Source organism: Equus asinus, chromosome 13 (assembly GCF_041296235.1).
Source record: "Equus asinus isolate D_3611 breed Donkey chromosome 13, EquAss-T2T_v2, whole genome shotgun sequence".
NCBI classification, from domain to species: Eukaryota; Metazoa; Chordata; class Mammalia; order Perissodactyla; family Equidae; genus Equus; species Equus asinus.
The window spans coordinates 61,228,731-61,255,328 of record NC_091802.1 but is presented as its reverse complement, the minus strand read 5'-3'; the positions used below and the strand labels follow the sequence as shown (position 1 = coordinate 61,255,328).

At 51.4% G+C, this 26,598-nt stretch overlaps 1 protein-coding gene and 1 long non-coding RNA gene across 8 annotated transcripts in view; one reads left to right on the top strand and one right to left on the bottom strand.

Annotated features, from left to right (window-relative positions):
- The window catches only part of CCDC57 (coiled-coil domain containing 57), a 118,970-nt gene extending 93,123 nt beyond the window's left edge, over nucleotides 1-25,847 (top strand). For all 7 annotated transcript variants that reach the window (XM_070483861.1, XM_070483864.1, XM_044744249.2 and 4 more), the window contains one exon: nucleotides 25,576-25,847. In XM_070483861.1, coding sequence (XP_070339962.1) covers nucleotides 25,576-25,760 — 185 coding nt within the window. In that variant the 3' untranslated portion in view covers nucleotides 25,761-25,847. The remainder of the gene's footprint in view (nucleotides 1-25,575) is intronic.
- On the bottom strand, nucleotides 2-25,557 carry LOC139040095 (uncharacterized). The gene is made up of 3 exons (XR_011493989.1): nucleotides 11,726-25,557; nucleotides 7,827-10,485; nucleotides 2-7,079 (listed from the first exon to the last, which is right to left on the bottom strand). It is a non-coding gene; the product is annotated as an uncharacterized lncRNA (long non-coding RNA).
- Nucleotides 25,848-26,598: the final 751 nt, after the last annotated feature.

Below are 26,598 nucleotides of genomic sequence, written 5' to 3'. Positions count from 1 at the left end.
CAAGAGCGTGCTTCCCCAGGCTGCTGCCCTGTGCGGACGGCCAAGGTGGCCACTCTCAGGCTCGTGTGCAGGTGGCACACGCTCCTGCACTCTGAGTTAGCTGTCTGTCAGCTGCGTCGTCTCCCTCTGCCTGGCTGCCGTGCAGAACCCGGAGGGCAGGGTGTCTTCAGCACAGTGACAGGCCGATGCGTGTCATTGTGTCTGCATCGAGTGGAGCACACAGTGACGAGGGCGTCACCTCTGCACAGGAGCTGGGCGGTTTGGACTGTTGGTTACTGTGGAGAGATGGGCATTCTCTGTTGCTCAGCCTCACGAGGCCAGAGCAGCTGAGGACGACCCCGTCCTTGTCCTGCCTGGGAACCTTGGCTCACCCTGATGGTCCCTGTGAGGTTTTCAGGAAAAGCCATGTGAAGGGCCCACCTGTGGGGGACCTGCACACGACAGAGAGGCACAGGAAGGGCAGAGGGAGGCAGGCTGTCTGAAGATGGTGGGAGGCCAGACCACAGCTCTACGCACCATCATGGAGCAGCTGCAACTTGAGGTGGGAGTGATGACAGAGGCAGCACGTGGTTACCCAGAGGCCGAAAGTGGAACTGGCCTAGGGAGACAAAGTGGGAGTGGTGTGTATCAGTTTAAATGCTTTTAGCTCCAAGTCACAGGACAGCCTGATGAAAGTAACACAAAACAGCTTCTCAACCTTTATCTCATCATGGCACCCACAGAAAATTATACGTGTTCACTGGAATGAAGAGGAAAGAACCAAGGTGGTCAGCATCTTGATAACATTCCTGACACACAGTGTACTTGGCACAGCAATAGGGCACGCTGTCCAAAAAATAGGAGTCCCTCAATTTTCATGTCAAGTCCAGAGGTAAATGAGCCCAGGGCTGGCTCCTCTGGGATTCTCTTTCCTCCTAATGGTTCCACAATGGCTGCAGCAGCTCCGACCATCATATCAGAAAGCCGAAGGCGTGCTTCTATCCGCATGCTTCTCTTTCTTATATTTGGAGAGGGAAATGTCTCCCTAGAGCTCTCAACACACCCCCTCTTCCATCTCACTGGCTGCCTGGGTCACGTGGCCTCCCCTCGACCAGGGAGTCACTGGGAGATTGTCTTAGACCCTGGGAACCTGCTGCCTGGAGCTGAATAGCGTTGCGGTCTCTCAGCAAGAAATCTGGGGAAGGGCTGTGGCTTGGGCCTTCAACAGGGTCTGTGCAGGGAAGGCGGTGAGCCCCCTGGCCTAGAGGGGCTCAGCTGCTAGTTCTGAGCAGCACTTTGCAATAAAAAACTAAGAAGATCCGTTTCAACATAGGCTTTTGGTGCACGCTGTGAAAGATTTCGTGGTGGGGATAAGGTTGAAATTACTGCAGTTTAATTTGCCTAATGAGCCCCCAGGTTTCCTGTGCTTTCCTTGCATCTGAACACTTGAGTGCACATGACTGGGTTACCCGGATGGCCTATCCACCCTGTGTGAGAACGCTTCTCACAACTTCAGCGGTGACTCAAACGCTGACAGGCAGGAAGACGAGGACTCTGGCACGATGTTAGCGTTTATGATAAAGCACAGCGTGGGCAACGGTCCCAGACAAGCAGTCCGGGAGCTCCGTCCCAGATACTGCAGTGAGTGGCCTCTGCCCTTCTCCCATTTTCAGCACATCATGAGGGGCCAGCTACCTCCTGGCAGGCATGCGCAGGGTTAGAGTGACACTGAAATCGTTGAATTCTTTGTGGCATCTGCATTTAATGATATGACTACTTTTCTAATGTGGTACTTCTCAAGATGACACAAGGTTCTCACGCTGAGAAGACATATTCGTCTTGATTTTGAGGTGGCACCAGCGCACCCCTCTGCTCCTCTTCCAGACCTTGCTCCTCCTTCCTGTCCTTGCCAGCTCCTTCTTGTCCTTGCCCCACCCTTCCTCTCCTTGTTCTGCCCCTCCTGCCTTCACCACACCTTAACCTGTCCTTACCCCCACTGCCGTCCTCCCCTCATCTCCTACACACGCACACACCTATCATTTGTAGGCCTGTCCAGGCTCTCCTGCAACCCCATCTCAGTGCCGGGCTCCACCCTGCCTCCCAGGGCATGGACAGCAATGTGGGGTCCGCACTCTGGACCTTTAGGTTAGCCTGGCCCCTCCTCCACCCTCAGGGATTCACTGTTTGCAGGTTGCGGCCTCTCCACGCCCTGCCTCCAAACACATTAGTTCTTACAGCATCCGGATGGCCTCTGCCCCTGCCTGGCCTATAGCAGCAGGCCAGGGCCTCCCCCTCAATCTCCCCAGCTCCAGACAAGTGCATCCCAGCTCCCTCCTGCCCATACCTACAGACACCCCCTCCTGCACCTGTGGGCACCCCCTGGCACCTGTGGACACCCGCCTGCACCTGCAGACACTCCTGTACACCTGTAGACAACTCCCTCCCCCCCCCAGCACCTCTGGACACCTCCCTTGCACCTGGGGACACCCCGCTGCACCTGTGAACCCTGCTTCTGCACCTGTAGACATCCCCAGCCCCCACACCTGCAGATACCTCCTTCCCGAACCTGCAGATCCCTGCCTTGTGTGGGCACCCCCCTGCTCTGTCTTTCAAGCACCTGCCTCCTCCTGAAGCCCTCCCTGGCCCCTCCTGCTGCATTTCACCCCCACCCAGCTTCCTTCCCCTTAGCACTCGCCCCATGTTGCACGCTGTTTTTCTCCTTCATCTTGATTCTGTCCTGTCTGCAGGGAGAGTTTGCGGTGTGGGGGCGTTGTCCTTGATCCTTGACCCCGGCCAGCAAAAACAGGTGCACAGTAGGTGCTCAATCAAGGTATGCAGGAAGATAACCAGGAGGAATGGGAGCCTGAGGAGGCCCTGAATCTGCTGCCCAGGGACCCAGCTTCTCAGGAAAAGTGTGTGATTCGAGGAACTCCCAAGCATTGGTTACAAAGTATGAGTTGAAAAAGCACGCTCTTTCTGGATGGAAGTAGTAATAGTGTAAAGACGGCTGTTTGGGGCTGGCTCCCGTGGCCTAGTGGTTAAATTCAGCGTGTTCCACGTTGGCGGTCCAGGTTCGGTACCCGGGCACACACCTACGCCACTCGTCTGTCAGTGGCCATGCTGTGGCAGCAGCTCATATACAAAAAGAGGAAGATTGGCAGTGGATATTAGCTCAGGGCGAATCTTCCTCAGCATGAAAAAGAAAGAGAGAGAGACAGCTGTTTTCTCCAAGTCGAAGTAACCAGTTACTGTAATCCTAACTGAAATACATTTTCTCTTGAAGCTAAATAAGTGAGTTTTCAAGTAGTAGAGCAATAAAATGCATGGGGAAGAGGCAGTATCAGCACATGTCATTAAATAATATGATGCCAACACAGAAGGCCCTCCCCAGCAGAGCCTCAGAGAGAAGGATGTGCTGCTTCTCCAGGAGCCAGACAATGGCAGCCCAGACGCGCTTGCCACCCTCCCCACTCCTCCATCCAGAGTGCAGGCTAGTGTGCCCGGCAGAGTCAAGGGCTTAAATAAAAGCGTAAAGACAGACAGAAGTGGAACCGAGCATTTATAGATGCTTTAAAAGTCATGAATCCCCAGGGCCAGCCCGGTGGCATAGCAGTGAAGTTCGCACGTTCCGCTTTGGCCGCCCTGGGTTAGCCAGTTTGGATCCCGGGTGCAGACATGGCACCGCTTGGCAAGCCATGCTATGGTAGGCATCCCACATATAAAAAGTAGAGGAAGATGGGCATGGATGTTAGCTCAGGGCCAGTCTTCCTCAGCAAAAAAAAGAGGAGGATTGGCAGCAGATGTTAGCTCAGGGCTAATCTTCCTCAAAAAAAAAATGAATCCCTAAGATAATTCTCTTTTAACCTCAAAAATAATCAAACTGGGAAGATAGCCTTAAGCCTTATGATGAAGGTCAGTCATATACACATAACTCATCCAAGTCGAGCAGATGCACAGGTTGATGAGAAGGGACGAGAACGCTCAGTCGAGGCAGTACCAGCCAAGCGGAGGGAGTGGTGCCCGGCAGAGCAGCGCTGCCTGGGGGAGCCTGGTCTAGCCTCGCAGGGTGAGGCCGACTGCCTGGCCTTCCTGGAGTGCGTTCGGTTGGTGTACCTCTGTTCCAGGAACAGTTAGAGTAATCAGCCTCCCAGGTGCCCACTGGGGTGGGGAACGTCCACTGGAGCAAAGGGGGCTCCAAACCCCGTCTAGTCAGGAGTGACACCTCCTTGTGGCTATGAAACAAGTTAGAATAGTGCGAAAGGGTTCAGGTAAAAAGTTAGTCTCCTCCTCCCCCTCTCCTCCCAGCCCCACCTTCTGGGGCCGGTCCTTGTCCCTGTCCCCAGGCCACAACTGTCCACTCCCCCTGCCCATCTCCAGACTCGCCCCATGCTCCGTGGCTGTAGAGGCGTCCGTGTGGAGAGGTGTGTGGCTCCTTTCTGCTGTGGTATGTGCCAGGAGGCAGCTTGCTTTTCCGTCTCTGTCTGCGTGTTTCTCTGTCTTGGTGCACACAGAGCTGACAGATCTTTTTGGTAGTTTAGTGACCGCTGCCTTGGTACTTTCTTTAACCCACTTATGCTTGTGGCTTTCCAGGCTGTTTGCCGAGCTGGTGCTACAGGAACCCCCTGGTGCGCGTGGAGTGCTTGTGGGACCTGTTGTCTGATGAGCATCTGGAGTTGAGATCACTGGGTTAGAAGTGTGAGTGGTTTGAGTTCTGAGAGGTATTACCCAACCGCCCTCAAGAGCTGGCCCAGCTCACATCCATGGCTGCAGGGGATAAAGGAGTCTTTCCTCACTCCCAGACTGGTGGATTTTTATCAAGCATTTTCTTTTTTGACCATTCCGATAGGTGGAAAACGGTATTTCATTATTGTTTTAAGTTACGGTGAGGTTGGCCATGTGACGTCTGATCTGTGTGTTGGTCAGGTTTTGCGCCTCTTTTAAAGGTAACGCAGAAGCCAGCAGCATAAGAGAACACGTGCTCATTGTGGTTTTTGAAAGTGAGGCCACAGGAGGACAGGAAGGTGTGCTCGAGAAGGGGACTGCTGCCGAGGCTCCAGGAAGGGGCCGGCCCGCGGAGGGGAGGGAAGATGGGATGCTGTGTTTACAAATAGTTTTGTAAATGAATGTTTTTAAAGAGAGGAGTACAGACGCAGCCAGTATTTGCTGAGTGCTTCCAAGTGCCAGCTGTCGCTGGTGCTTCCGCTGCTAAGGTGTCCAATCCCCATGGTAAACCAGTGCCACACAGCTATGTGGTCTCCTTTTCAAGTGAGGAAGTCAAGGCCCAGGGCACTGAGTAACCACCCAAGGCCATTGTAGCCCATAGCCAGAGGTCCCACATCCCAACCCTCATTTCACTCCATGGAGTTCCGGAGGGGACAGGGCTGATCCACACAGGGCGGGATGGGTAGGGCAAGGGCCAAGGCAATCCCTAGGTCAGACAGATAACGGCGGGGTTGGGGGGAGGACGGGGGTGGCTCCTGAGGGTGTGGCTGCCAGGAGTCAGTACTCCTTCAGAAAGAGGTGGGGAACCGTCCACATTTCAAGGTGGCACCCACTCGGCAGCCCGCCTGTTCTGAGCGATGGCTCAGTGGCCCCTGAGCGCCAGTGTGGACGGAGCTCACTTGGTCTCGCCTATGGGGACAGGAGGACCACAGTGCCCTCTTTCTTCCCAGTTGAAGACTTGCCCTCGCATCCTTGTGCCCCCAAAACTGAGGAAGAAGGAATAAAAAAGGATGAGGAATAAGAAGGGAATGACTTTCAAAGGGGCGCAATGTTAGTGTTGGGTTTTTCTTTACAGTTTTGTTCTTTTGAAAATTACGTTAGTTTCTCCCTAAATTTAAAATTTTTTCCTTTGGACAGGGTTGTGTGGTATGTTACGATAGGTGTGCATAATCCTGTTAAGTGCTGCTGTGCATAATCCTGTTAAGTGCTGCTAAGCCAATGTTGCTTTTAAACCCTGTGCAGTGAGAACCTGTCTGTGCAGGTCTCTGCAGCGCTGGCCCCTAATCAGAAAAGCGTGTTGCAGGCCGTTCTTACCTAGCAATCCAGAAAGGAACAAAAACAGCCACCTCCTGTTCACAGCCCGATGTTGGGAGCCTCTGTAAGTGATCACAGGGTGCCCTGCTGTCGCCATTAGCCCGGACCCCACTGCCCCACCACAGTGGGTTCCTCTCCCAGCAGCTCCTGGAGGTGCGGGCTCCACATTTTGATGAAGAGACCTAGGCCCAGAGATGCTAGGTTGCTCGCCCAGGCTCCTCCAGCCCCCAGTGAGTAGGTCAGGATCAGAATCCAAGCCATCGGACTCCAGACCCTGAGCCCACCTGACAGAGAAGGGTCCAGAGGCTGGTGCCGTGGGCACAGACGACAGGCGGCTGAGCGGAGGCGTGCAGGTGGTGCTGAGTCCTGTGGGCGTGCCGCTCAGGGCAGTGACAGCCTGCAGGCTGGCTCCATCCAGTGAAGGTAGCGGTGGCGCCACCCACAGTCGCCCTTCTGTGGCAGTGTATGTCTGATGAGCCAGATCCTCCCGTTTTTCAAGTGAAACCAGAAATCTTGTGTTTTTATATAAATGTTGCTGTTCTTGAAAATTGGCAACTAATTGAAAAGTCACAACAAAGTGTGGGCCAAATTGTAGCTCAGTTTACGAGCTACATGCTCCTGCTAGCCAGACCCAGCCATACCTCCAGCTAAGAACTGTGTTCACGATTTTACGTGGTTGCCAGGAAACAGGAAGCAAGCGCAGCTCTGACCTGGAGCAGCTGAGTGGTCTCCAGGGGCACAGCTGCTGGCAAAGCACCTTCCCGGACTGGGAGTAAAGTGCCTTCCGGGTGATACAGAGATTCTATCCCCTCTGAGTCACCGTATGTTCACACCGACAAACGCACCAGGCCCCAGGTTAGTGGGCCTTTCTGCAGGGTGTTGCCAGCCTCTGCATAGGGCTGAGTGGGCCCCCAGGACACCATCTCATCCTGGCACCGTGTGTTTTCGACTGGAGACTGTTCTGGGCCTTCCCTGGAAGGATGCTTGGACTCAGGAGCAACATTTTGGGCCTTCCTCTGAAGTAGATTACGGTTCAGCCCCGGCTCTGCCAGCCCAGCCATGCTCTGAGGACATAAAACATACTCTGAATGTGGGAGTTTAGAGTCACCTTGTCCACATGCCCTTGTTGACACAAAATAATGAATAACCATTCTATTGACAAGAGAAATGAGGTGAGTTTTACTTGAGCCAAAGTGAGGATCATACCCTAGGAAGGCCTTTTCCAGAAAGGAAGAAAGCATCCTGGAGAAGCTTGGTTTTCAGGACAGTCTTATATCTCTTTAGAACAAAGAACATACATTAAATACACCCAGGATACGGTTTCAAAGTTTCAAAGAGGTATTTACTTGCAAATTTGCAGGTCAACATGACCATGATGTTGGGAAAGGGACTAATATGGGCATTACCAATAGGGTGTAGGAGGGGAGTATGCATTCTTAAGAGAGTGGGTTCTTTACTTTAATGGTTAAGCGGGTGTACACTGTATGTTTGATAGGCCCTAAGTCAGGCTTCTTTAGTTCCAGCTGAATCAGTTTGAACCCGAATAGTTACCCCATATTCTCAATATGTGGAAATCTCACCCTTGAGACCAGAATATCACCATCAGGCCTCCCCACAAATGCTTTTGTGTTTCTTGTGAAACCCAGGGGTTGAGCACAGGAAAGCAGTTCGGATGCCCCAGCCCCGCATTTGGGTGACAGATGGTAAGGAGCAGCCACTTGTGATGTGGATTTGTGATAAGAAAGAAAAGATGAGAATCACACAGGATGGGAGACCTCAGAGGACAGTTGGTGATTCCATTGTAAACGTACCTAAGACATGACGTTCTGTTCTTCCCGTCTGTGGTCCTCATACCTGTGTGCGAAGCGTAGGACTCCCTCAGGTCTGAGCATCAGTACTGGAAGGGGAACGTCAGGCTCCTGCTGCCCCACAGTGAGACGGGCAGACCGAAGAGAACCTTGTGAGAGCCAGCTCAGAGACCGGCAAGCCGAGCCACAGGGAAAGAGGCCAACGGGAGCTTGGGGAAGGGCTGTCCTTTGCACCAGAAACATGTAATGGTGCAAGCCCCAGGAAGGGCTCTTTGGCTGGGTTCCCAGAGTGTGAGCTAGGAACAAGATGAGGGGCCTCCCACTCACTGGCCACTGTCATGGTGACCTTGTGAGGCAGATGGTGGTGGGAGTTGCCCACAAGAGCACGACAGGAGGCTTGTCACCACTGTGACGATGACTGTTCTGGGATCCAGGGCTCGGGGGGGATCCCAGAGGGAGGAGAGATCTGTGACCATGACTGTTCAGGGATCCCAGGGCAAAGAGGGATCTGTCACTGTGTCTGTTCCGGGATCCCAGGGGGAGGAGAGATCTGTGACCATGACTGTTCCAGGATCCCAGGGGAAGGATGGATCTGTGACCATGACTGTTCCAGGATCCCAGGGGAAGGACGGATCTGTGACCGTGACTGTTCCAGGATCCCAGGAGGAGGAGGGATCTGTGACCATGATGGTTCCGGGATCCCAGGGGAACGAGGGTTCCTGCCCTCTTTTTGCTCAGCTTTCACCTTTGTCCTCTTAGCTCTCCCCATTACCACTCAGGATGAGACTGAGTGAGAGAGCCAGGTTACACCAGTGAAATCGTTACAAGATGAGTGTGCACCACCCACAGCATCTTCTTGTAATTGCAGCTGAAGAAATCTAAGAACCAGTGTTCTGGCCAAAGTAGGGAGCAGCGCAGTGTCCTGAATTGGGTAAGCAGCTCCAGCTTCCTGCCTTTGCAGATTATTACAACCTGAGACTTTTTAAGAAGTACAGAGTATCCTCTAAAATTTGAGAAACAGATGGTCAAATAGATCTTTGTTAGCTCTTGAAGTTGTTATTGTGAAACAATTACTGCCACTTAGAAAGAAACTTCTATTGAAATAGCTTTTAAAACAAAGTAAGTGCTTTAAGAAATAGCCAAATCAGCTTGCTCTTTAGTGGTATTTGTTCTGGGGCCACACTATGGCCAGCACTCACTTCTGCTTCTGGCTGGGCTGTTATAAGGACTAGACTTTAACATCCCTCCATGAACAACGAGAAAAGGGGCAAAATAAATGGAACAACTGTTTTCAGATGTTGGACGATAGGTAGCACAGGGCTGTGACCCTTGAAAGAAGGAAGACAAATGAGGCCAGCTCTAGGATCCCCCTGGCTCTCTGCCTGAAGGCAGTTTCTGGGCTTCAGGCACAGGGAGGGGGTGCCAAGCAGCTCAGTAGCCTTATGAAGTTGAGGAAACAGGAACTGGAGTTTGGGGAGGCAGAGAGGACTGGCAGTGTGGGGCAGAGTCCAGAGTAGGGGAACAACGCAGAAGAGAGCTCCAGAAATCTGCATAGGGATTCTCTTGAGTCCTTACCGTGTACCAGCCCATAGATGTATGGAAGAAAACTTCACAAGTCCAGGCAAAGGGAAGACAAACAAGTTGTAAGTGGAGCCATTTCCAGAGCTCTCACAGGATGGGGAGATCTCCAAGCTCCAGCCAGTCAAGGTGATGCATCCTCAGCGCTCATGTGCATTCAGTGGAGGCCCGGAGAGGTCACACCTTACTAGTAGGGCTGAGTGTTTCTGAAGTGAAGGCCCATCTAGACTTACCCTAGAAAAACTTAAAAACAGTCTTTGAAATGACCAAACAAGGAACCTAACTGCCTACCAGTACAAAGCCCTACAGGCTAAAAAGCAACAAGAAAATTTCAACAAAATATTTACAATGTCTGACGTCCACTTGAAAACTACAAGACATCAAAGACAGGAAAATGTGATCCGTAACCAAGAGGAAGATCAGTCAATAGAATGAGGCCCAGAAATGGCAGAAATGAGGAAACAAGCAAAGACATTTAAAAAACTATTATGACTATATTCGAGTATTTAAAGAAAAACATGTATATAACGAGAAGAACTGAAAATGTAAAAAAAGAACCAAACAAAACTTCTAGAGATGAAAAATGCAATATTTGATAAGGAAAACTCATTGGATGGGATTAACAGCAGAATAGAGATGGTAGAAGAAAGAAGAAGGAACTTGAAGACCCAGCAAGAGAATTCATCCAGTGACGCACAGAGAGAAAAGAACAGAGAACTAGAAATCAGCCTTGAGGACCAGGAAGGTAGTATCCATCAGTCTAACAGGAAGAGAGGAGAGACAGGGACCAGCAGAAGTATTTGAAGAAATAATGCCAATTTTCTCTAAATCCAATGAAAATTCCTAACTCATAGATCCCAGAAGTTTACCCCAAGCAGCAGGATAAACACACACATGCGTGCGTGCAAGCCAGGGAACATCATAATCAAATTTCTGAAGATCAGTAGTAAAGAGAAAATCTTAAAAGCAGTCAAAGGAAAAATAAAAGACATATTACCTAAAGATGAACAAAGATATCAGTTATGATGGACTTCTCTTCAGAAACTGTGTGAGCCAAGGACAAACGATCATCGTCTTTAAATTGCTGAAAGAAAAAAGCTGTCAAAATAGCATTCTATACCAAGCAAACATATCCTTCAAAACTTAAGGCAAAATAAAAGCTTTTGCAGATAAACAAATCTGATAGAATTCGTCACCAACTGACCTGCACTACAAAAAATATTCCAGGAGATTCTTCAGGCTGAAGGAAAGTGATACCAGGTGAAAACCTGGGCCAACAGAGTAGTGCAGAGAGGCATGAGTGGTGGGTGTGTGGGTGAAAGAAGTCAGGTTCACATTTCTCTTTAAAAGAAAACTGGCTCTTTGAAGCGTCCATAGTAACAGTGCATCATGCGGTTTGTGATGTGTGTGGAAGTGAGGTGTCTGACGGAAATGGCACAGATGGTGGGAAAGGAAAGGAAGTGTACTTGCGTGAGGCTCTCCTGCATGAGGCCATATGATATCTCGAGGTAAAACGTGATAAGCTAACAATGCACATTGTAGGACAACTAGTTTTAATAAAGACCTGATCAAAGAGGCAGTGAGGGAAAAAAGCATATTGTAAATCATAGAACAACCACTTGAAAAAACAAACAAAACCAAAGAAGTGTAGCCAAAAGTGCAGCAGTGGAGATAAAGTGGAATAAAAAACAGGAACCCAGGGGCCGGCCCTATGGCCGACTGGTTAAGTTCGTGCACTCCGCTTTGGCGGCCCAGGATTTCACTGGTTCGGGTCCCGGGCGCGGGCATGGCACTGCTCGTCAGGCCACGTTGAGGCAGCGTCCCACATGCCACAACTAGAAGGAGCCACAACTAAAATATACAACTATGTACTGGGGGTATTTGGGGAGAAAAAAGCAGGGGGGGAAAAAAAACATGAACCCAAAAGTAGGAGAAAAGGAGGAAAGGGTGACAAAGGACCAATAGGACACGTAGAAACAATTTAGTGAGAAGACACCTTCAAACCAGCCATATTCATAGTGACATTCAATGCAGTGGTCTAAATATTCCGTTAAAAAGCCGACTGGAGGAAAAGGCAAGACTCAGCTCTATACTGTCTACAAGAAACCCAGTTTAAATATAAAGACAGAGATCAAGAAAGCTGGAGGCTATATTAATATCAGGCAAAGGAGGCAACTCGCCTTTTGGTGGTAAACACGGTGTAATCTACACAGAAGTCAAAATATAATGATATCCACCTGAAATTTATATAATGTTATAAACCAACGTTACCTCAATTCAAAAGAATTATCAGGCAAAGTAGACTTGCCAGCAAGGAATCTTACCAGAGATGAAAGGGACATTCGTAGTGATGTGGAATCAATCAGGAAGACATGACGACCCATGTGAGAGAGCTGTAAAACACACGAAGTAAAACTCACAGCAACAAAAGGAGGTCCAGACACTTCCATGGTCGTAGCCGGGACTTCAGTGCTGCTCTCTCCATCATGCAGGGCAGAGCATCTGTGAGCTATGCAGGGTTAGTGCGTCACTATAACCACCTTAACCAAATTGGCATGTTCAGACCTCTCTGTATAGCGATGGCAGAACACACCTGCTTTTCAGGTGCATATGGAACATTCAGCAAGACAGACCACATATTAAGCCATAAAACCAGTCTCAGTAAATTTGAAAGGATTGAAATCATGCAGAATATGTTTCCAGACCACAAGAAATTTACATTGGAAATCAATGACAGAAAGATACCTAGAAAAATATCCCAAAATTCTGAAAATCAAAAGAACACTAAATACTGCATGGGTCAAAGAAGATATCACAAAGTAGTGCTTAGAAAGTTATGCCTTTAAGTGCTTATATTAGAGAAGAACATTGGTCTAAAATCTGTGAACTACACTTCCACTTAGGAAGCTAGAAAAATAATAACAAATTAAATCCAAAGGTTATAGAAGGAAGGAAATAATAAAGATAAATGTGAGAACGATGAAATAGAAAAGAGAAAAGTACTACAGTAAAACAATAAAACCAGAATCTGATTCTTTGAAAAAATGTCCACAAAACTGACAACATCTAGCTATACTGATCGAGATACAATGAGAGACAGTACAGGGGATAACTATCAGGAATGAGAGAGGGGCATTGCTCCAGGAGCTGTAGATAATGAGAAGACAATAATGGGTTAATAAGAGCAACTACATGCCAGAAGTTTGCCAAGTTAATTTAGATAAAATAGACAATTTCTGTGAAAGACCCAAATTACCAAAAGTGATTCAAGAAGAAATAGAAATGTGAATAGGCCTATATGTATTAAAGTAATTGAATGTGTAACTTAAAACCTTCCCACAAAGAAAATTACAGGCCAGATGGCTTCCCTGGTGAAGTCTATAAAACCCTTAAGAAAGAAAGAATACTAATCCACCCAAACTGATTTTCAAAAAGTAAAGGATGACACAAGACTTCCCAGCTCATTTTATGAGGCCTGCATGACTCTGACACCAAGACCAGACAGAGACATTACAGGGAAAGAAAACCGTGGACCCATATCCTTGAGGAACAGAGACCAAAAAAATCCTTAAAACATGAGACTATCAAATCCAATGATGTCTGAAAATGGTACATCCCAATCTAGTGGGTGTTTTCCTAGCAGTGAAAGGTGGGTATAACATTAAAGAATCAGTATGCTGTATTAATAGATTAAACAAGGAAAACCTTGTGATTGTCTCAATAAATGCAGAAAAATTATTTAACAAAATTGAACACCCATTCATGAGTAAAAAAGAAGAAGAAGAACCCTCAGCTAGTTGGGAATAGAAGGGAACTTCTTCAGCCTGATAAAGGGAACCATGGAAAACCCACAGCCAGTGTCTCACGTAATGGTGAAAGGCTGCTGCCCACTCTTACCCCTTTGTGCCACATGGTGCTGGCAGTCCTAGCCATGTGAGAAAGCGGGAAAAAGGCAGGGGGTCAGACATACAGATCGCAAAAGAGTAACACTGTTTTTATTCACATACCACGTGATCTAGTTTGTACAAAATCCTAAGTACCCTACAAATAAAAAAAACCACTAGAAGTAAAAAGTGACTTTAGCTAAAGCCCAGGATACAAGGTCAATATAGCAACTCAATCATATTTCTCTATATAACAATGAGAATTGGGAATTTCAATAAAAAATACCATTTACAATAATAGCATCAAAAGCCATGAAATACTTAGGGATAGACTAAACAAAATACCTGTGCACTGAAAAAACTCATGTCAGAGAAAATTAAAACCTAAATAATGGAGAGATATACCATGTTTGTAGATTGGAAGACTCAGGGTTGAGATGTCGTTTCTTCCAAAATTCATCTATAGATTTAACAGAAACCCATTCAAAAATCCCACCCATCTTTTAAAATTGAAATTGAAAATGAAAATTTTCATGGAAATGCAAAGGATACAGGATATCCAAAGCAATCTTGAAAAAGAACAAGGTAAGGACTTAAACTCCCTGATTGTAAGACTTCCTGTAAAACTGTGGTAGTCATGACAGTGTGTGGTTGGTGTAAGGACAGACAGATACAACAGAGGAACCGAACAGACACACGCGCACATGTGCATGTTAATTGATTTTTCAATTAATGCAAAGGTTCTAAGGTAATTGAAGGGGAAAGGATAGTTTATTCAATCAGTTGTGCTAGCCATATGGACAAAACCGTTACCTTATACCAAATACAAAAATTAATTCAAAATCTGTCATAAGCCTGAACATGGAAGCTAAAACTACACAACTTCTAGAGGAGAGCATAGGAGAAAGTCTTTGTGGTGCTGGGATTGGCAGAGACTTCTTAGATAGGGTACAAAAAGTCCAAACCATAAATGAAATGAATTTGATAGATTGGACTTCATCAAAATTTTAAAGTTTGGCTTTTCCCATGACAGTGTTAAGAAGATGAAAAGATAAGCAAGCCACACCTGGAGAAAATATTTGAATACGTATCAAGGACTTATATCCAGAAGATATAAAGAACTTTACTACCCAATAAGAAGAAACAAATAAGCCAAATAAAAAAGCCAAAATACCTGAAAAGTCACTTTACAAAAGGAAATATGCAAAGGGCCCATAAGCCCGTGAAAGATGCTCAGCATTCTTAGTAAATGCAAACTTACACCACCTGAAGATGCTACCACCTGTTCACTCAATGACCAAAGAAATGTGGAAACCCACCGAGGTCAGGTGGTAGGGAGGATGTGGAGCAACTGGAACTCTCACACACCGCTTGTGGGAGTGCCATTCGGGGCAACGCCTTTGGAAAACAGTTTAGCAGTTTCTTACAAAGTTAAACACACACTTACGATACAACCCAGCCATTCACTTCCAAGGTAAATTGTGCAAGAGAAACAGAACCATCCAAGCCCCCAAAGAGCTTAACGTGAATGTCGGTAGCAGCTTCGGTCATCACGTTGGGAGCAACACACTATCCATCAACAGACACATGGAAAAGCAAATGACGGTGCGGCCGTGTAATGTGGGACTCCTCCACAGGTGAGACAACTACTGGTACACACAGCAACACAGCGAATCTCAGAAACATCTCTTTGGTTTCTGGAAGGACCAGACATCAGAAAATACCTAGTGTGTTCTATTTAAGGGAAACTTTAGAGATGACCCATCTAATCGATAGTGACAGCAGATCAATGGATGCCCAGGGCTGGGGCCAGGGGTATTTGGGGTGATGGAGATGTTCCATATACGTGGATGTATACATTTTCTAAAAGCCATTGAAATGTACACTGAAAAATGGGTGCATTGTATGGTACGTAAGTTACCCCTCCATAGAAGTGGTTTTTGAGGTAAAGGCTCTCCTGTGCTGAGTGTCACCCAAACTGCTGGGAGCAGCCGTGGTCTCATGCAGGCTTCTGGTGACCGTCAACCTTCTGCCCAGATATTCTGTTTCTTTCCTGCCCCGTGATCACCCTTCTAGTCTCCCAGTTTCTAGTCTGTCACAGGCAAAATCAAGAAGAGCCCAAGCGGGAAAGACACCACTGTCAACCTGCTGTCCGTTTCGTGGCCGTTGCAGATCCCTGCAGGATCCTTGTAATTCTTCCCAACTTACTCGGCTCTCTTAATTGTTCTCCACTGTGGCACTTAGCAAGTCCCAGGGGAGGCCATTACCGTAGACAGTGTCCTGCCAGCAGACCCCAGGGCCTCTTGGAAGGGCCTCGAGAGCCCTGGGGGGGCGGGAGGAGGGGGTGCAGAGGGGTGAAGGAGTTATCTGGGCCTCGGCCTTCCCACCCTCCTCCCAACCGGAACTGCCTCCACTTCAGGCCTGCACTGAGGTTTTGTTTGGAGAAATAGTACCTCAACTTTAAGTGTATAGAACAAACCCACTTCTGTTTTCTTGGCTTATGAGGGGTTGTTTGGTCTCTGGAGAAGGCTGTACGTCTCACACACGCTTTGTAGAGAAACAGTGGCCTCCACCCTCCTTTGCTAAGGGCAGGCCGCCAGGTGGCTGTGGTGGAAGCAGCGGAGAAGCCAGCCACAGACGGCCTGCAACAGAGGGGGCCCGGCTGCCTCCCAGGGAAGCTCCGTGTGCATAGCACGCGGCAGGCTGGTTTAGCGTTTTCCTGCTGTTTCCGAGTTTTTATTGTGGTTGCCAGATGGCTGCCCTCGTAGAGAAGCGCTCTGGACTTGGTAGCTGATCTCCCCTCTCCCCTCACTGAGCTTCTGTCTTAATACTAATAGTTTGTCTTTGGTGCTTTTTTCTAGGTGGGCGATTATATCGTCTTCAAGTAATGACTGTCTACTTCCTGCCTTCTCATCCTATATTCCTTATTTCCTTTTCTTTCCTTTTTCTGTCCAGGGTGACAGGGGTCCCCAGAACCATATTAATAGGAGCACCCCTAGTGGACATCTGTCTCATTCCCTAACTCGAAGGGAATGGGGGTCATTTTTCTGCTAAATAGAATCATTGCTGTGTCTTTGAAACCTTGATCAAGTTACAATTTTTCCCTTATCTTCCTGATTTACTGAGTTTTCATCATAAATAGATGTTAAACCTTATCAGATGTTTTTCTGCATTGATTAAGATAATCATATGATTTCTTTGTCTTTTCGTTTATTAATGTGGCAAAATATGGTGGTAGACTCTTTGATGTTGGTCCAGCCTTGCGGTCCTGGACGAGTTTTCCTTGATGAGGATGTATTTTTCATACTTGTTTGATTTGATTTCCTAATGTTTATGTACAGTTTTTGCAGCTATATTTATAAGTGAAATAGGCCTGTAAGCTTTTCGTGTGTTGTCCTTATCTGGTTTGGGAACGTGGATTACTTTACCTCATGAAATGAGCTGGGCAGCTTTCACTCTTTTTCTCTTCTCCTGAATAACTTGAGTAGGATAGAAATTGAGTGTTCCTTGAAAATTGGGCTTTGAAAATTCAGTGAAGCACCTGTCAAGTCATCTGAGCCAGGGGTCTTTTGGGAAGGGAAGTATTTGATTAACTTTTCAGTTTCCTTAATAGTTACTGGACATTTCAAATGCTATTTTCTGGTGCTTGTTTTGGAATTTTCCATTTCATCTAGGGTTTATTAATTTCCTAGTGAATAGCTCCTGATAACACTCATTTCACCCAGCTGTCCCCCTGCCGTGTTCACTTGCTCTCCTTTTTTGGGTCGGTCTTGGCAGAGGTTAACCTCCTTCATGTCTGCAGACAGCAGTTTGCGTTGTGTTGATTTTCTGTACTCTTTATTTTCTTGGGGTTTCTAAGTTCATTGAAGTTTGCCTTTAACTTTATGATTTCCTTATTTCTTGTTTCCTGAGTTTCGTCTGTTCCTTTCTTTCCAACTTCTCACGTTGGAAGTTTAGCTCATCTCTTGGTAGTCTTGACTGTTAGTGTTTCCTGACAAGTGTATTTAAAGCTGTGTTTCAGCCATGTCCTACAAATTCTGAGAGTTCTGAAAATCTCTTAATTCATTCCATGACTCGCTCCATCGCTCACGGACTAGTCAGCCTTACGCTGTGCGGTTTCAGAGCAGGACGGGTCTGAGGGGGCTTTGATGTTGGTCTGTAATTTTATTGCATTATGTTTGGAATGAATTGAGACTCATGCCTCATACATGGTCTGATTCTGCGTGTGGGCTGTGTTGGCTGGAGAAGGAAGTGCATTATGTGCCCATTAGTTCAGCCATGTGTATGTCTAATAACTCAATCTAATTAATTCCACTGGCTAAGTCTTTGCCATCTTGGCGTGGCTTTGTGACCACCAGGGGTGAGTTAAAATCTTCCTCAGCGGTGTTGAGTAATCCATTTTCCCTGCAGCTCTGGCAGTGCTCACTTGATTGGTTTCAACATTGTTCCTTTACCAGTACATAGAGTTCTTCTTTGCCTCTCGTGATATTTTTGCCCAGTTCTGTTTTAGTTTTTTGATTTCCACTTTTATGTGTCTTTTGTTTTAGATGGGTCTTTCACACAACATCTTGTTGGATCTTGTTTTCTTTTTTTAAATCCAATCTGAGAATTTTTTCTCTTCATTAGTGAGTTTAACTCATTTATATTGAATTCTCATCTATTGGGCTTAATTCTCCCATATTATTTATTTCCCCGTTTCTTTCTGCTTCATTTTTCTACATTCCTGCTTTTCCTTGGAGAAATCGAGTTTTCTTGTGCTGTTTTACAAGTTACATGTTCTGACTCTGTCCTGGAAAAGTGTCTCCAGCTCACACCCGTGTCCCCGCAGCCACGCGGACTTCTCAGGCTTGTTCCCTATCACAAGGCGCGTTCTTCATACACTCCCCTCCCCTCAGCCACCCTACCCCAGTCATAGCAACAGTGTCTGGAATTCTCATCTTGCCTTGTTGCGGGTCTCTGTAGCTTCAATTTCCCTATTTCCCAGGTCTCTTACAGCTTCCTCTGGATTTCTCTCCTTAGTTAAGCTCTTCTTCCAAGAGTGTTTTCAACATAGATCCTTATAGAACCAGAATTTTTATCCCACTTGTTTAAGAAACCCTTGTGCCTGTATTCCTGTATGTGTTTAGAGGTTTGTGTTTAACCCAGGTCAGTATGTGTCTTTGAAACCTTGATCAAGTTACAATTTTTCCCTTATCTTCCTGATTTACTGAGTTTTCATCATAAATAGAAGGGTTATGTGTGAGTTTGGCCTCATCCAAGTTCTGTCCTCCCGCTGCCTCCTCTAAGAATGCCCCTCAGTCCTAAAGTTAAGCATAGTGTCACTGTGGTGGGAAATGAGGGACTTGTTCTTTTAACTTGGGAAGGACAGTAAAAGAGATTTTCTGGGCATTGGACGTTTAGCTCTTGTGGCCAGGCTTCTTGTGAATCGAGGGTGCGACCTGCATGCTCTGGGCACCATCACATGAACTACTCTACTTATATTTTAGTTTAAAGTAGGAGCCAGTTACATTCCTGATATACAAATTCCACACACAAGCAAGCAGGAGACCTCGTCCTCTAAAATCCACACTGCTGTCTTAAGCTTCCCATGGACCCTGCTACAGACACATGGATTTCATGGTTCACACTGTAACCAGGGCCGACCCTGCTGGTCCACGTGGGGACTGAGGGAGCCCTTCGCGTGGGCAGGCAAGACCAGTCACCCACAGAGAGGCGCCCAGTTCAGGGGGTGGAGACATGGGTCAGGTGTTCAAAACAGGTGCCCTTTTCAGTGTTGCCCACAGGATGCCTGACCAAAGAGCCAAAGAAGGCCATTCTTCCTGCCAGCGACAGCAGCTGCAGGTGATGGGCTTGGCCATTTGCTCTCTACATGCTGCACAGACAAGGAGTTTACCTGGCCAAGAGGTCAACCCATGGCCTCTGACTCTCAACATGGAAATAGCTCACTGCTCTGATTTTGTATGCCCCCACGCCAGTGTAGACAGAAGCCAGGGAGGCACGTAGGACTTGGTGGCGTGGCAGATCTCCATCACTAAGGGAGACAGAGGCTATGCCTTCACCAGGAACACTGGTGCCTTTTCAGACATGAACTTCCATCCCTGAGGTGCAGAGTGACGCTGCCTAGGCACCCGTGCAGTGACTCTAGGCCCTGGAACCAACCTCCCTTTCTGCAGAAGAGCCTGTTCTGGAAGTGTCCATCTGAGAGCACCCAACAGCACAGTGCAAACTGAGGGCAGCCGAGGCAGGAGGGCAGTTCTAGAGGGACGACCTCCAGCCCAGGGGCCACACGCCGGCCCCTCCCAGGGGGAGCCCATCTCCGGGCAGACACCAGCCCTCCAACTTACAGTCCAGGGGACAAGCACTGTGCCAGGACTGGTGTGGGTATCTTCTTCAGGCCATGGCAAGCAGCTGTTGCCGGGGGCGTGGAGCAGGGTGCTGAGGCTGCAGGGGAGCCTGAGATGGCCACCTCCACCCAGACCAGGGCCATTCGCTCTCACCCCTGCAGACCAACTTCTCCACCCGTCCTCGCAGGGCCCTGCCATCTGCTGGCTTCTCCATGGTGCATCTGCCTGGGGGCCTCGTGCCCTGTGGACCAGCCGAGGCAGTGCAGCTGGAAGCTGAGCAGCAGCTCTGGGCCTGGAGGTGCTGCCTGCCCCAGGCCTCGTGGGCAGGGGATCTTCTGGGCAGGTGGACTGCTTGCAGGCCTGCATGTCAGTCAGTCAGGGGAGGAGATGAACGGGGTGCACCCCCACTGTGGAGGAAGAAGCGTAGATTCATCAGGTTTCTTTATGTGATTAATTTATGCAGCCACCCCCTGAGCCCCAGTACTGAGACCAAGAGGTCCTGAGCCTGGCCTTACCTCCCAGCTGAAGCTGATGCCATGGGCCCTTTCTTCCATAAGGAGCTGGGAAGATGGCGTAAATTACGCTTGTGGTGTAGCATGGACGCAGTGGTCTCCATGTAACTTGTTTCGGTCACTTCCTCTGGGCAGCCTCCGATGCACGTGCTGTCCCTCGACTTGGGTTGAAGCTCCATCACTTCCTGTTGAGGAATCTGGGGGCGGGGGGAGGATGCTGAGAGTGTGGTAGTAGTAAGCAGGGCGGGGTCCCAGGCCCCTGGGCTCAGATGCTGCACCACCTCCATGTCAGGAAGGGGTCACCACTGTCCCTGAGTAGGGGCCGGAGGATGAGGCAGGTGTGTGTGCAGAAAGCTTCACCTAGAACCAGACCTGGCACCGCATCAGCCCTTGGCAAATGTGACGCTTCTCCTCCCGCAGTCGGTCCAATAGCAGAGGACCTAGAGAGGGAGCTTTGAGCTCCCAGGGGCCTATCTGCGCGGTGGCAGCCATGCTGCTGCCCACTGGGCTGAACTCAGTCAGGGAGCAGCAAGGAAGCTGTGGAGAGCTACCAGCCATGCAGTGGAGTCTGCGTGAAGCTGGCTCCCAGCCAGGCCATGCTGGTCAAGGCCCTCCGCTCTATCTCCAGCGCAGCCTAGAGCTCTGGCTGGAGTCTGCGTGTGGCTCCTTCTGGGGGAACCAAAAGCAGCCCATGGGATTCAAAGGGTCATCGCTAGACCTCCAGAGGGTGATTTCAGGGTCCTAGTGTGGTGTGGGGAGGCCTCTGGCCAGGCTCACAGCACCTTGAGCAAGATGGGCAGCTTGTGTGCACGTGGCCGATGGGCAGCCCTCCAGAGGGGACCACGTTTCCCTGGAAAAGGAGAGCATTGCATCACTCACAGTTGTCCTCTCGCCAAGAAGAGCAGAGGACAGCCCATTGCAGTGTGGCCTGCCAGTCAGCACTCCTGGCTGGGGGCATGTGGATGGGCAGCCACTCCATATGAGGATCCCTGGAGGTGTTTGGAGGGCTGCCTAGAACTGTGAGCCAACTTAGCCGACCCTGGAGTGGGGCCCCCATGGGCCCCTTTTGAAAGTGTATCTTTCAGGGATTTTATCTTGTCTAGTTTTAGGCATACATCTCTATGGAAAAAAGGTATATCAGAATCCACCCCCTACCCCTCATCTGCTCACCCAGGCCCTCCTGACTGTCCCCACACGGCGCCTTACAGAGGACACATGCTGTCTGAACGCAGCCCAGGCACTGATCACAGGGTCCCGGCCACATCCCTCCAGCCACCTGAAGCCAGGCCATGGCTCCCAGACCCCAGCCTGTCATTGGCACCTCCTTTCCCTTCTGGGGCCTCGGGGCTTCTTCCCACCATCACCTCTGCCCTCCAATCAAGGGAGCAAACCAGGCTTTGTGGCCTGGCCTCCACCTTCAGCTGCTTCCCGGACCCTCAGCTCTCCCTCTTTCCTGACACTGCCTCCTGGCTCTCCTGGTGCCATCTTCTCCCCACATGCTGGCGCCCACATGCCTGCTGCCCACCCACCCTGCCCTTAGGCCTCTCCCAGAACCTCTTTTCTGTGGAGCTGAGCCTCAGGGCCCAGAGAGAGGGAGTAGGGCCCACAAGGAGGGCAGGACTGTCTCTCTGGGTCCTGCCCACCCACTGAGGCCTGCATGCCCACCTTGGACGATGCAGCCCCCAGACAAGGGCAGAACCAGCCTCTCTTCAAGGTCTCTGTCCACAGAAGCATGTCCCCTACATTCGCTTCCTTAGGGCCCAGATGTGCTCTCTGGGGCCTAGCAGCACTTGTCGAGGCCCAGGCTGGGACCACCTTGGGCCACACCGAAAGGCATAGCAGACAGGCCTTGGTGAGCTGAGAACTAGGGAGGGGGAGCCCCTGAAGATGATATTAGGCAGGAACAACTAGGGGTTGCTGTGGGGAGTTAACCTCAGGAAGGAAGAGATGGAGTGGGGATACTGGCCTGTTCACCAGGGGCTTAGTCCGTGGCCAGTGCCCCCAGCCAAGGCCAGGAGTGGCTGCGGGGTCCTGAAGGATACAGGGTTTCCTGCCTGCCCCTTCTCCATCTGGCTGAGTTAGAGTCAGGCAGGGGAATGTCCACCTGGAACCTCAGCACCCAGGGCGGCAGCAGCTCCCTGCAGGGTCGCTCAGGGCAGACTCTGGCTCCTGGGAAGCAGCCTGCAGTTCAGGAGATTCAGGGCTGGGGTCGGGGGAGGGAGCTCACATCCACCGTCCGTGTCTACCACATGCAAAGGCTTGGAGTTCCATCCCAGCAGTGGTGGGAAGCCTTGGGAGGTTCTGGCAGGGCAGGAGAGTGTAACGTAATCTAATTTGTAACCACTAATCAAAAGGGGGGTTTGAAAGGAGGGGTCTGGAGACCTGGGGTGACTTCGTCCCATTTGAGAGTGTTGACTTCGGTGGTATGAGAGGCTCCCTTGGAGGCAGGAGAGAGGTCTCAGTGGAAATGAGGGGCAGTCAGCACCCAGGGTAGTTACCAGAGAGGAGCTGGAAGGAGAGGGGAGACACAAGGACTGACTGGGCCCTCCGAGGCCACAGAGAGCCTGAGGAGGCCTTGCCCCTGTGCCCAAGGCCACAACTAGGACTTGAGTCCTAGGCTGTCCCCCAGCCCCAGGGAAGGCTCTGGAGAGCCAGGGAAAGCATGGGCTTGGCGGCCCTTTCTCAGGAGTATAGCCACGTCCCCAGCCCTCTGACAGCCCTCCGAGGCCCAGGCGGCGTGTGCTCAGGTCACCCTGATAACCAGGTGCAGCCCTTTCTGCTCCCTGGAGCCAGGTAGCCTGGAGGGCAACATGGATGGGAGCTGCACCAGCACTGCCCCTCTGGGAGCCCCCAAGACTGAGACAGGAGACTGACCCACGTCCACCCAGATGCTGGTCCACAAGACCCTCCCAGGCTCAGGAGTCATTACAGCCACCCAGAAGGTGACAGGGAAGGGCAGCCACCGACAGCACAGGCCCACAGCGCCTGGGTAGTGTCAGCCCCCAGAGGGAGCTACGTCTGGGAGGCAGGGACCCGGAGGGCTCCGGTGCTACTCCCAGGTTCATAGCCGGGGGGCCGTTGGCGTCTTGCTGAACCTCCCCCAGAGCCAGAGCTGGCCCGGCAGCGTGTGCCAGGAAGTCCTGCACCCGAATCGTTTCCCTTAGGCCGAGCCAGAACCTAGTGCAGAGAGAGTCCCCAGCTGGGGAGAAAGAGAGGAGCAGCGAGTGGGCAGGGCCACGCTTCTGCAAACCCGTCACTGGTCGGAGCAAGGGCCCAGCTCTGTCAATTAGGTGGGAGACCAACCACATCTTGGTCATGGAGAGTGTCCTGGGGGCATATGGGCCTGACACGTCCAGCTTCAGCTTCGCGTCTGAGCCAGGACCGCCCCTGCCCTGGAGGCCTGTCCTGGAGGAACTGCCCCTCCTCAGGAGGGCTCTGTGGGGAAGGGACAGAAGCCTGGGGCCAGGAGGCCAACTGTCCTGTCTTCCCAGTCCTCTCCCTCGGCTCAGAGGCCCCCGGCAGGCAGGCGGTCTGTGGGAAGCGCCTGCCTGGAGCGTGGCAGCATCACAGGGAGCTCGGCCCCCCATGCAGAGGCCTTGGGGTCTGGTCTAGTGGCCCTTCCCCCAGCCTCACCTTCTCTGGTAACCCCCCAGGCAGCCACTCCCTGGGGAGGGGAAGGACGAGCTCTGGGGACACCCATGGACTGACTCCCTAAGAGAAAGGGCCAGGCCCTTGTGCTGTGGGGAGAGACCCCCAGCATCACAGTGGTCAGTGGGTCACAGCAGCCGTTGCCTTCCAGAAGGAAACTAAGTGAGCAGAGGCCACGGTGGCAGGACAGCTGCCCAGAGGTCAGGGCCTGCAGGATCACTTCTGGAGAGACGCAGGCTGGGAGACTGTGTGCGGAGGGGTTGGTCTGGGGCTGCAGAAGCGAAGACATGTGTGTTCTCCTGAGGAGGGAAGAGCAGCCGTGGCCAGAGGAAGCAGAGAGGAGCGTGATGCATCCAGAGCCCCACGTCCTCACCCCTTCAGGACCCGAGCTCGGCGGCTGGGGGTCAGGGGGAGAGCAAGGCCTGGCCCCAGGGTTGAGTCCAAAGGCAGCAGGAGGGAGGCCAAAGGGCGTGTGACCCTGGGGAGGCTGCAGGGAGAACAGCAGTGGTTCCAGGTGGCCCAAGATGCCAGCGGGACAGAGAAACCACACCATGAGAGAAGGGACCCAAGGTGAGGGCCAGGGACCCACAGCCCAGGGTGCTGGGACACTGCCCAGGACAGGAGGATGCCAGCAAACCCACAGCATGTGCCACGGGCGTGTGCTTTCCGAAGCACATGCATTTTCCCAGTCCCCCAGCTCCACGCCAGCCCTGACGCACGCCCGGTCCACAGCCCCATTCTGTCCCTTCAGAGGCTGTGCAGCTGACTGGCCAGCCCATCCCTGTCCTCAGGTCTTGCCCGGGCCGGTCCCTGCCATCCAGTACACCCTATCTGTGCCAAGCGCGTGGGGCCCTGTGCTGGGTGAGCCCTCCCGACCTCCAGGCCCAGGGTGGTGGGCTCAGTGACACTGGGCACATCCCCCGCATGTGTCTCCCGTGGCGCGTGCGAGGCTGGTGCCCTGGGGCAGCATTCCTTTCCAGTGCCGACAGACCCTCCTGGGGCTCCAGAGACCCCGGCCCTACCTGCTCAGCCAGCCCACGAGGGAGAGCTGCTCCTGAGCTTGCATCTTACAATTGCTTTCTAATAACATCTTTTTTTGTTTTCTTACAAAAGAAATACATTCTTAATTCTAAAAACTTGGAAAGTAGAGAAAGCTGGAAGGATGAAGAAAATTATCTATGATGCTCTAGGACAAAGATGGTTGCTGACAATATTTTGGCATGGCTGCCCTGGTGTGTCAGCCTGTGCCTGTGGCGTGGGGTGCAGCTCCCAGGCCCTGGGCCTGTGCCTGGCCATGTTGTCGGAGCTGCGGGGTGGCTAGAGGTGCCTGGAGAGCATGGCCAGGGGGCAGAGGGTGGCCAACAGCCAGGAAGGGCCTGGAAGTGCTGTGAGTCAACTGTTAGCCTCGGCAGCCTCATGGGACCTGTTACGAAATGGCCATGAAGTGGCCAGGACGGGAGGTAGTGTTCCAGGGCCAAACGTCCTGAGTGCCTGATGGAGGGGCAGGCCCAGGCCCTGCAGACCGTCTGGAGAGCATGAACCCACAGGGACCTCCTGTGCTGGGCCTCAGGGCCAGGACCCCACGGCACTGCTGCTGCCACTGGGCGGTCAGTGCAGGAGGACCCCAGCCTGCACAGGCTCCCATAGGAGAGCCAGGGTGAGAGGTCCTGTTGCTGCTGGCGAGAAGCGCACCCAACAGACTGTGGCCCAGCTTCCTGAGCACACGGCCTCCTGCCCTGGAAGGTGACGCGCCTCTCTCCCGTTTCTCTTCCCACGGTGCCTGCAGCAGCCGACAGCCTCCAACACTCTGACAGGAGCCCCATCGAGACGTGGGCAGCCTTTGCTGTCAAAGGGATGAAGATGGAAGCCCAAGAAAAGGCCAGGCCCACCAGGCCCGCCCGGGCTCACCCTGCAAAACCTAAAGGCTGCCAGCAGCCCCCCAAGATCCGGAACTACAACTTCAAGGACTGACTTCCTCTGCTGCCTCCCCCTTCCCTCCCCCACCCTCTGTCTTCTCCCTCCTCCTCCCATCCCTCCTTCTCCTCATTGGTGCTTGTGCTCTTATCTCCACATCGGGCGGGGGGGGGGGGGGGGGGGGGGTGTGTGCACGCCTGTGTGTGTGAACGTGTGTGCACATGTGCACTTCTCTGCATACGAGTGTGGGTGGGGGCAGTGAGCTGCAGAGCAGGCTCCCCAGTGCTGCTCAGGTACCTCACTGACCAACGGTGAGCCCATTGAAGCCGGTGTCTCCCGTGTGGTGTGTGACCCAGGGAGCCGTCTCCCTGTCCCACTTGGGGAAAGGCAGTGGGGCATCCTTGCATGGGAGAGAGAGCCCGGCCCTCCCCCACCTGCCTGTGTCCCTGCCCACAGCCACTGCACGCTGGCCGTTGTCTCAGTGGTGCCGCCTCCCCCAGAGCCTGGTGAGCACAGTGAGGGGCCCTGGAAACAGGACGCCCCCCACAAAGCAAGCGTTCCCCCAGAGAGCACCATGCATGCAAGTAGTGAGACCCGTGGACATGGGGGCCCCAACAGCCAGACCAGAAGCCGTCTCCCCTAGCTTGGCCCACGCGCCCAGATGGGGCCCCTGCCCTGTCATGCGTGCCGGGGCGCTCGTGTCAGGGTGCTGGTGGAGTGGAGGTGGCACGTCCCATCCTTGGTCAGCCCCATGAGGCCAACCCTGGTCAACCCAGTGGGTCACTGCGGGGCCTTCCAGGTCCACCCCCGACGCAGGACTAGCATAATGTTCCTGACCCCTGGATGCCCAGGCCAGGCACCTGCAAGGATGAGAAGCACAAGTAAACTGATGCCC